This window comes from Haliaeetus albicilla, chromosome 26 (genome assembly GCF_947461875.1).
Source record: "Haliaeetus albicilla chromosome 26, bHalAlb1.1, whole genome shotgun sequence".
Classification (NCBI taxonomy): Eukaryota; Metazoa; Chordata; class Aves; order Accipitriformes; family Accipitridae; genus Haliaeetus; species Haliaeetus albicilla.
Window position 1 is genome coordinate 5369341 of NC_091508.1, and position 11039 is coordinate 5380379.

At 50.8% G+C, this 11039-nt stretch overlaps 1 protein-coding gene across 1 annotated transcript; it reads right to left on the reverse strand.

Annotated features, from left to right (window-relative positions):
• Positions 1 to 1131: 1131 nt before the first annotated feature.
• TCP11 (t-complex 11) lies at positions 1132 to 5410 on the reverse strand. The gene is made up of 6 exons (XM_009915033.2): positions 4758 to 5410; positions 3803 to 4023; positions 3285 to 3421; positions 2377 to 2597; positions 1881 to 2065; positions 1132 to 1418 (listed from the first exon to the last, which is right to left on the reverse strand). The coding sequence occupies exons 1-6, from the start codon at positions 4968 to 4970 to the stop codon at positions 1220 to 1222; spliced, it is 1176 nt and encodes a 391-aa protein (XP_009913335.2). The 5' UTR covers positions 4971 to 5410; the 3' UTR covers positions 1132 to 1219.
• Positions 5411 to 11039: the final 5629 nt, after the last annotated feature.

An 11039-nucleotide genomic window follows, 5' to 3' on the forward strand; every position in this document is an offset into this window, starting at 1 on the left:
CTTAAGAATGGTCAAATCTAACATTAGAGTGGAGCAGGTCAACAGTAAAGATTTTTTTCACCCACTCTTGAGAGTTTTTGTACTGCATTGAAGTGTCAAGCATCTTAGAAGCATAATGGAATACAGAACTTGAGAGCCCAGGATTTATCTTGCCTGCCACAGCAGCATTTTGAAATTGAAAGCATTCAGGAAGACTCTCTGAGGAACACAGAGCTGAGATTCAACTACCCGGCTGCTTCAGATGTTCTTGCACTTGAAGTGAGTATGTGGAAAATGTTGATAGTGGCCAAGAGTGCAGGCAAGACACAGGTTTGATTTTTTAGACACGGAGCAGGGGAAGGCTGTCTAGTTCTGCAGCTTCTAATGCTACACCATCAATGAGTTACTGCCATCACACACTGCCCAGCCTGTAGTTTATCGAGGTTCGGTTTAGGCTGTTAATTCAGCCTTCTGAATTGCATCAAAACAAAATAGCCTGTTCTGACATGGAAAGAATAAACCCAAATAAACAGTGTGGTGGAGTCTGCACAGGGTGGGAAGGATACTTAACTAGATGAAGCAGTGGGCAGGAAGAGCCTCACCTTATTTTCATAGCTGATACAAGCTAGTCTTCCATGTGGAAATAATCCTTCCTGTAGTGTACCCGCTGCCTGTGGCACTGCAATCTGATGCGGAGTTAGCGTTCAGAGTACTAATAAGAGGTCAAAACAACCAGCTCTTACCCAAACCATTTGAATAAATATTTTGATGGAGCAGCATTGTAGGGCAGCTGGTTAGCTGAATACCAAGCAATGCACTGCCTAGGGATAAATATTATTTAAAGCTCTAAGCATGGTGCTTTACTACAGCCAGTGATTAAGCTCTCACTCCACATCCTAGCCTGAAGATTGCAACACTACCTAGGAACAGACCTTGCACTTGGGCCTGGTCAGTTTTTAGCAAGGATGGGAGGCTTTAAGAGATTTTTCAAAGCAATTACTGTTTGCGAGTGTTTCACAGTTAAATAGGAAAGTCAAGGCAGTTTTGAAACCTAGCTTCCTGACCCTCCTCTCCTGTGCAGACTAGGTGGAGCGGCCAGGCACTGAACTTGGCTCCCACCCTCAAGCAGTAGTTCTGCTCAGTGCAAGTTTGTTTTGCTAGTACCAATCCTAGACCTATCCTGCATCCTCCAGCATCACTAGCCTCAACCTAAGTTGTGGCCTACGAGTGCAAAGTGGCTTCAAGGTCCAGTTAGAGATAAGCTCAGAGACTCACTGATGATGTGCCGGACTGCATTGCCCTTGTCTGCAATGCTTTTTATCTGGCCTTTCAGGGAAGCACACTTGTCAGTGGTGAAAGCAGGGTAACCCAGCTGTGAGAGAGTCCTGCTGACTTCCTGGAGCACTTGGTCACCAACATCTTCTAAAGCTTCTTCACACCTAAATCATACAAAGGTACATGTGCTCTGGCCACGACTCGCATTGGTTTGGGAAGGGGTCTTGCAGGCACAGAGCAAGGAGGGAAGTCTCCCCATGTGCCCGTGGAGTGTCACCACAGCCAGCTAGCATAGGACAGGCAACATTAAGCCAGAGCTCTGTGAACTAAGCTTCCCTTCCTGGCTTTTTGGCAAGCAGTAGGCTGCCCTGCAGCTAACTCATGAAATAGTGATCAGCACTACTAAGTATCCCCTCTAATCAAGAAGGGACTATTGCTCTAGAGAGTTAACTCCCAGCTAAAAATGCTGGCCAGCTTCCCCCACTCCTTGCAGTAGACCTAGCTGCTATTTGGATCTCAGATCCTTTTCCACTCCTGGGAGAGATTCCTGCTGCTCATCCCACAACAAACCAGTGCCTGCATACTCACTCTTCTCCTTCTGGAAAAGAAAACTCAAAGTAACCCACCTGGTACAAGACAGCCCTTCCAAGAGGACCTTTGTTACCCGTTTCAGCCTAGCTACAATCCCAGGTGAGCCACATAAGGTGCTTCCACACATGCCACTGGTCACTAGCAGGACTGCAGCTATGATGGTAAGCTGATTCACCTGCGCTTGTACTTCCTGCAGTCGGGCCTGATCCATCAACAGTGTCTGTGAACAGAAACCAAAGCAGCCTGACGGCATAGAAACGGCAGCTGTGACAGCTCAGCAGATCTCAAGCCATGGAGCAGGGCTGTAACATGCCCATGAAGCCGAGTGGAAGGCAGCTGCCTGGCAGCAGGGAGGTTTAGGTTTGTGAAAAATCCCAATTTGTTTCACATAGGGAAAAAACACATGCAGTGACTCATAGTGTACAGGGGACAGGGACTCTGGCCAGCTCTTTCTATAGAAGATGCAGAACCAGTACACTTGTTCATTTTGTATATCTTTATGAAAAAGCTGTGTCCAAGCACATCTCCTACCTCAGGGTATTCCTTTTGCCCAGGCTCCCAGCAGAGCAGATTCATGTATCCTCGATTTAGCACGGACCCAAGACTTGGCACAGTTGTGCTACTGCTGGCTGCCCCCGGCAAGTGTGTGGCAGCTGAGCCACTGACTGCGGGGTGGGGTGGCGGCTGCGAAGAGGATGCAGACACTTCTGCTGCTGCTTTGCACAGCCACTCTCTCGTGAGATCCAGGCTATCTGCAGTGGGGTAACAAAAATGGATGTTTCCAAGAACAGACTGGTCAGGCTAAGTCAGTAAGAAGCGGGTATGCTATACTGCAGGCTGAAGGGGATGTGCGTTTGGAAGGCGAAGGCATCGTGCTGGCTCCTGGAACGGTGAGGAATGGCTTAACACACAGTATTAACGTCCTGTTGCCAGGGCACAGGGTTAGGCTGCTGAGACTGGTATCCAGAGAATGTTACATTGTATAGGGGATTTCAGTCTCCAAGAAGCACCTTTAATGGAGTCTGATGAAGGAGAGAGGCAGCCAGAGAGAAATCCTCTACAGCCTAGCAAAAAAGAGATGTCTACATCAAATGCAGGCTTTCCTCTTTAAATATGCCTCCTAACAACATTTGGCTTGTTCGTCTGAGGACCTCAAAACACTTTAAACTCGTGAGAACTTACAGTTCATCATGAGAGAGCTATTAGCTCTGTCTTATGCATGCAAAAACTGAAGCACACTAACTTCTTTTCTGCAAGGTATGTCCGTGAAGAGCCTTGAGGAAGGGACCCAGGAGAAGTCCAGCTTTTAGAGGCATTTCTCTCATCTGTTACTGAGCACAGGATGAAAGCATCAGCTTTGGAATACTTGGGTTCCGTTTTAGTGTTTTAATAGCTCCTGTAGGAGTAGCAGTTCTCCTCTCCCTTCCCCACTGACTTACTAGGCAGCTTATCCAAGAGTTGCTCGAATTTCTTCCGTTCATACTGGACAGTGTGGTCTTGCAAGTGGGTGCGGAGGGTCTGGATGGTAAAATTTAGCATATCCATTTTCATCAGGCCCAACACCCGGAAAATCTCCCTGGGATGAGACACAGTGAACTGAAGGTTTAATGCTGCAGTAAATGCTGTATTTGGGGCCATTTTAAAATGCTGAGAAAGGGGAGTTCAGATCCTCTGATGTGATTCCATTTTCTCACAAAAGGTTGTTCACTCTAATTGGAGTGGTCCCTAAAAATTACTAGATCCACCAGATTTACTTCACTAAAGACTCTTCTACCATCTAAATTGCAGCTGGGCAACAGGAATATGTCTACACTGAAAAACAATAAGTTGTAGCCCAGAACGCACAAAAGGGTCCTTGGGCCATAATCCAAGGCAGTTACCTCTTATCCCAGTGTTTTATTGTTGAAAGTTTTGCCTGCTGGTCTGTGTAGACGAAGGCAGAGTCAGCATCACCCACCTGAGAAGTTGAGTTGGGTCTGTGAGGCTTTGCAACCCTTGTACTTCCTCATCTCGAATGGGCGCGCACAGCCTTGCCATTGTGCCAAGGACATACGTGGTGAGACCGTGGATATCCAGAGCACCATGCTCAGCCTTCTGTCTAATCAGCTCCATGTCCAAGGCCTCTTCAATCTGGCTTCGCAGTTGGTTGTGCCATGGCAGCAGCAATGATAGCAGGGCCTGCCCAAAGAAGCAGCAGTCTCTTTTTGTTCCAGGAACTCGACAGTTCTCCAGAGTCGCTCAGCAGGAATCGAGGCTGGCCTTGTATTGAGGCTAAGCTAACTAGTCAGTACGCAAATTCTGGGGCACACAAGCGCTTTAAGGGAACGCTCAACTCTAATGACTCACTTCAGGATGTCTGGCTGCTGTTTCAAATCTTGCAAAACCTCCTTTGCTGTCATGCATGAAAGAAGGGAGTTATCTGTCTGGAGTCTAATGGGAACGCATAGACTGAAAAAGCAAACTATACACGGCTTCACGCCCTGCTAAGAACACACATCTTTTAGTGCTAAACCATGTTCTTATTCACTACATTGTACATTTACATAGTAGATACAGCTCCTCATATACCTAAAGCGATGTCTTTGTATAGAGAACTGCAGTTTTTGTTTGGCAGACCCTGCACCAGGAATGGCCTATGGCTATTACTATAACCAACAGTTCAAACAAAAGCTTTCCATCCTTTTGGTAGATTGTGTTTTAAAGATCCAGGACCAGAGAATGAGTTTTCTTCTCAGACAGGTTTTAGAAGGTGCAGTTGTGTAATTTGTGTCTCCCTATAAACTACAGGGAGCCTATTTTCTCCTCCCTCTTACGCATGTTCACATAGGAATATTGGATGTAAGGGGTGAGGTAATGATTCAGAGAAGACTCATTCTAAGGTAACTATCTTCTTTGGTTCAGGAACAACTCACCTCTTTTATCTCCTGCAGCAGCTGGATTGCCCAAGTGTAGTCTGGGGGACTAGCAGAGAGCTGTTCTTCCAGGTTGTCCCAGAAGGCTTTGTGCAAGGTCTCCTTCACTCTGTTTTCCAGGCTAAGACAGAAGAGAGGAAGGGAGGGGTTTTCTGTTAACATCAGACAAAACACAACCTCTTGGCTTTCACTGTGGTTCAGGTCTTTCGACATGTTATTCTGTTGGTCTTTATTCCCATCTGGCAGCAATGCACCTCACCTTTCTCCAGCTCATGGAAATCTCTCTCAACCTAAATTTCCTATTCTTCTAAAGTGGAACTCCTTCCTTTTAACCCTGTTCATAAAATGCAGCACTTACCCTGCCTTAACTGAGGGGTAAAAAGAACATAGCATTTTTCAAGGAAACTCTCCAAGCCCTCAGAGAAGATCAGCAGAATGTTTTTCTAGCTAGTGCTTGTTTTTTGCAAAGTCACTTAAACAGATCTTCAGCTAAAACATAGGCACCTCAGAGATCTCCACTGCAAAGTCTGCTTTGTTCATGCTGAAGTCACAGTTTACGCAGCTGAAGCCTCTAAATCTTTCAATATTAGGAGTCATATCTGACATTCATTGTATTTAAGAACTTCTTAGTAAATCATGGAGCAATGAATAAATAAAACAAGCTTCAACTTTTTTTTTATTTCAGGAGCTATCTTGTTTTCTTGTTACTTCTGCAGTCAGATGCAAACCCACCTCTTTTCCACATTCTCGCGTTTTCTGTAATGTGACAGAGAGAAGCCAAGTCTGAACACACACACATATATATATATATACACACACACACACCCCCACACACACCCCCCTGTCTGGGAGAAGCTGGCCGCTTGCAGTTTGAAGTCACTGTTGAGCACAATTTCATGCACAATGGTCAGTTTGGAAATGTCATCGGTTATTTCCTGTAGCTTGTTCATGGAGAGAACTTGGGGAGGGATGGCTGTAGAAAAGCAGAATAAAAGTGAGTAAGGGAAGGAACGCTAACCACAGTCTTGTGAGAGAAGAGGGTTTAAAACATTACTGAACAACTTTTAAGTGACAAAGTGAAAACGCGCAGATTTCTTTATCGACAATACACCTCACTTTCTGTACGTGCAAAGGGACCCTCCTCCCTCTCAACGTCCCCCCCCACCCGCCCAGCGGCGGCCGAAGCCCCGCGGGCCGGTCCCACGGAGCGCGGCTGACACCTAGTGACGAATTAAATATCCAAATCTTAACATTTAACTCCGTTTGAATATCGGCGGCAGGGCTGTGGGAGAAGCCCCGAGGCCCCCACGTACGATGGCCCCCGGCAGGTCACCGCTTCCCCGCTCTCCGAACCCCCCTCGCCCCGCCTTCTCCGTACCGGGTGACGGTCCGGAGGCCGGCAGCTTCTCGCCGCGGGACCCGCCGTCCTCCCGCGGGGGCTGATTGTCGCCGGACCGGGCCCGGGGCCGAGGACTGGGCATGGCGGTGCTCCCACGGGGCGGCCGGGCCCGGGCCGGCGTCTCTCCCCTCACAGAACCGCCGTTAGCCCCGCGGCGCGTGCCGGCCCCGGCCCGCCACACCTTCAAATGGGGCCGAGCCACGGCGCGGCGGGCTGGGGGGAAACCGAGCCCGCTGCCGTTGCTTCGGGGGCGTCCCGCAGCCACCCTTACGGCGGCTGCGCCTCGCCAGCACCAGAGAGCCCCCGGCGTTCCTCGGGGCGCAGCGCAGAGCCGCCGCCACCCGGGCGCGGCCTCGTTGAAGGAGCCCGGCGGGTCGAGCACCCCTCCGCGCTGGCGCCGATGGGCCGCCCCGCAACGGGAACGGCCGCAACGCCGGGGTCCTGTGTCCCCCTCCCTCGCGAATGGAACGCGCCCGGTGCCGTGCCGAGGCGGCGCGGCGGGGCTCTCCCATCGGAGGCGAGGGGGGACGGCGGGTGCGAGGAGAGAGGCGGCGGCCGGGCGAGGCGTCGCTGTGAGGCGTTTCCAGGCGTGGCCGGGGGCGTCGAGGCCGGTCGCCTTTCCCTCTGAGGGAAGGGGCTTGCCTGCCATCCCGGGATCCGCCGCTTGGGCGTCTCAGGAAGCCTGGCCTTCCCTACCTGTCCCCTGCCCTTGTAATGCGTTTTACAGGGGGGAGCTGCGAAGGATTTGGGAGACCGTGGTATGCCGAGCGAGGAGGCCGGAGCCGAACAACGGGCGGTCGCTGTACCCGGCTGCCCTTGTTGCCTGGGGAATGGCAGAAGCTCCTCTGTGTCCCGCTGTCCGCGGATCGTTTTCGTACCTGAAGCCTGCGAGGGGCTGTGGCTCAGTGCGTCAACTGCTGGGGTGTTAAACTCAGACCTGTCAGAGGGAATGAAGTGAAAAAGACGACTCTGCAGAGCTGGAGAGGCTCCAGAGAGTGCTGCTGGGTTTGCAGCAGCCACAGCATCCTTCCTCCTCACTTTATTCATGTGGTTTTTGTCCATTTTTCTTTCTGGTGGGCCCAGAAAGCAATGGCTGACTCCAACCACCTACTCATTTGCTATAACCTCCCCTTGACTTCGCTGGGATCAAGATTAAACCTTCTGTGGGGCAAAACACCCAGCCTGGGATGAAGTGCCTTATGCGCCAATAAACAATTTGCCTTTCTTCTCCCTCCCAGCATTTATTTCCCTTCTTAATTTATTTCCCAAGCATCCAATAACACCCACCAGCTGACACCTGTGCAGCCAGGGGCTGGAGCTGGGAGGTTATGGAGCACCATGGGGCAGGGGATGGGATGTCTCAGGGTCTCGCCATCCCCCCAGCTCCACACGGGTGGTGACGGGTGCTCAGCCCCACATGTGCAAGGGACAGGCATGAAAGCCAGCCCCTTCAGGAGCTGGGGCCTTGATCTGCCCCTCATAAAACAGTCCTGGCACAGCTCTGTCCTCTAAAGTCTGCGAAATGCTTAAGATGTCTGGGTGTTGTGGCTGGAGAAATGCAGAGGATGAAAGGCGCAGGGCTGGCATGCCATGTGGGGACAGACAACGCCTTTACCACCCCTAATTAGTTACAGTTTCACAGCTGGGCTCTCTTCGCCTGCTGCCCTTGCAAAGGAAAATATCTCAGGTGGGTTTAAAGGTGGCTGGAGCTGCCACCATTGCCCTGGGTTTGCAGCAAGCTAGGGGTGAAATTAATGCAGCCCAGCTGATGAATTGTAACCGGTTTAGCTGTCACAAATGATTGCATGCTGGGGTGGTAGCCATAGCCTGAAACCATGTCTGTCCTGTCTGCAGCACAAGGTGGTGTTGGAGTGATCTCCTTAAACTGTTGGTGATTTCCTCAAGCCCCCGGGGAGCTGTAAAAATCATCCCATCAAACAACAATAAGGGAAAACTGCTTGGCTTGGGCGGCGCTGCAGCTACATCAGACGGCGACTGGCCCTTGACTTGGGGGGAGACGCCATAGAGAAATGAGCTGGGAAAACCATCTGCCCCGAAGCGCAGACAGCTCTTTCCTCTCACTTGAAGCACCCCAAGGCCCATCCGGCACATGGGGTTTGCCAGGTCACCCGGACCCCGGGGGAATTCACCTCCTCCCAAATAGAGGGCTGTGCAGGCAGGTGAACACAGTTTTTGGTTGGTTGGGGTTTTTTTAGTTTAACTTTTTGCAAGAGAGAACACACACCTCAGTGCAGCAGGCCGACCGTGGGGAGAAGCAGGGCTGTCTGCTCACCACGTGCAAGCTGACAATTACTGTGTGAAACTTTCCAAAAATAGGATGTGCGATGCCTCGAAGAGGCAACTGGAGCAGCTCTTGGTGGCTCCCACATGGAAAACTCAACACCAGGAGAAGGTGATGGGGCTCCGTGCATGCGATGCAAAGGTCACGTTTGAACTTGCAGGAGCATCCACGTGGTGGTTTCATCCCAAAGAGCTCCTGCACCCACGAATAGGGGCACAAAGAGGCTTTGCGGGGGTGGTTGCTCTGCTCAAAGCTGCAGAAAGGGTGCCTTTTGGGCAGAAAAGCAACTGGTCATGAGAAATAAAACCAGTAAAGCTCATCATGGGACTAGTCTGGCCCAAATCCTGTTCAGAAGTTCCACTGGTGCTCCCCATTCAGCTTTGTGCAATGCCAGACCCAGCTTCTGCCCTTTTCTGGTCCTTAGCTTCATGTGATGAAGCTGAGGGTGGGGAAATAGCATTTATAGAGAATAAAACAGCACAGCACTTGAGGTGACTTCAATTTGCTCTTGTCACTTTCTGTTTCAGAGCAGGGCCCACCGCTCCCAGCCTATAAATCCTGATCCCAGAGGAGGCAATTGTATGTATTTAAATATATATGCATTGCCCTGCATTCATTTCCTTTCCCAAGTGACTGGTGACATGAAGAATTGTAATAGCAGAATGTATTTTTAATGCATTTCCTGCAGGTTTCTGCAAGGGAATCCAATTCCTGGGTGGCTATAACTTGCAGAAGACCTCAGGAGCAGTAGTAATAGGCAGGGTGGGTTTTTTTAATCTACTGTTTTAATGAGCTCCATCCATCTCTCTGATTAGATTAATCTCATTTATTTTAGCCAAGCCATCTAGCTGAAATCCCAACTGAGGAAATTGGGATTTTGAGTCTTTCAGGGTGAGTGCTTGAGTGTCAGGCAGCAAACTCCATAGGGACATTTCCAATTTGCCCTTTTATCACCTCGGAAATTTGTAACCCTGATGATCACATTGGAAAGGGACCATCCGAGCTGCGAACCTGTTTGCATCACCGACAGCATCAATGATGTGCCATGGCGAGCCCACGCGTCTCTCCTCTGCCCTGTTTCAAGCAACTCCCCTAAGAAAGCAAAGCCAGCCCAGCAGGAAGGGCTCAGCTTTCCAAAAAAGCTCCTATTTTTCCAGCAGGAGAAGAGAGAACTCCATGGCTGGAGCATCTTCACCAGTGGAACGGCTGTGCTTTTGCAAACCCACCTGCACGACCCTGCCAGGCACAGCAAGGCGGCAGCGGGTGGGAAGGGCCTGCTTGTTCAAACAGAAATACCTTCGGTGGCAGCCGCAGCCGATGGAAGGGGAAATGGATTTTTTGTTTAAAAGATGGCGTTGTTTTTTCAGGCCTGACGAATGTGAAAGTCCCCATTTAAAGGAGTCGAACCGGCAGTGAAATTGGTCACTGTTTGCACACCCACGCGCCGACGGAGGCAGCCGAAAGCAAACTTCCTGGTGTATCCTGATCCAAATCACCTGGGAGAAAAGCTTAGCAAGCACAGTGCACCGAGCTGTGAGCAGCCGCCCAGCCACGGAAGGCTTTCTTTGCAAAAAAGCAAACCCTGTCCCAACAGGAGAGGCAAAGCCCAGTTGGTGTTACAGCCCCCCACTTCCAAAAAATGAGGGAATTTGGAGCCTACAAGGTACAGCTTTGGCTTCTGTTAGAAATTCTCCTTCTAGGAGGAAGGTAATCAGGGCGGAGGGCAGAAAGTGTTAGCAGGTGTTTTGGGAGGGTGTGGAGGGGAGAGCTGGGGAAGCCAGGAGTTTTCCTCTGCCCCATCAGCCAGGAAAGCTATTTTTGCAGGAGCGCCTGGGGCACCAGACAAGGTCAGGATTGTTTCTGTGCTGGATGCTGGTGCAAATATGTGGGCAGGCAGCTGGATGCTGAGGAGCTCACAGCTTCCCTGCAGGCAAATGAAGTGTTGTTGTCCGTCTTGTCCAGGTGAGAGGATGTCTTGGTGTTGGGTCTGCTGTAGCCCCTGATTTTGGTTCGGGAGTCCTTTGGAGAGGCAAGTGTCTGCTGTGGTGATGGCTCTGGTGTGGGTGTGCAAGGTGTGTATATGCCTGTAACACACCACATGCTTCACCAGCAAATACAGCATCTATTAATTCCCTCCTCCTAAGCTGGTGTGTGACCTTTTCCATGAGACATCCCATATGCATGAGCTGGCTGTTGCCACCTCAGTCACGGCACACGTGTCCGAGCTGTGGCGACTGGCCACTTCGAGCAAACCCTCACCCATCCTGCCCAGCCTCCTGCGGCCAGAACCCAATCTTGGGGCATTTCAGACTGATCTCATCATCCGCGTACTTAGGGGATGGGTTGGTGCTGGGTAAACTGAGTCTTGCAGGGGTTTGGCTCGTGGTCACGTAGGCAGCCTGGACGGAGCCCAGCCGTCGTGGCCAGCAGACGTGCATGGAGCTGGAGCATGGAGATGCTCCTCATGCTGTCTTGCCCCGTTGGACACCCCCAGACCCAGAATCAGTTTTGGGCTCCATGTGCAAATAGCTGGTATGCTGCCGGTGCTGCTGGCTCTGGGTAATCTTCGTATTTGCTGACT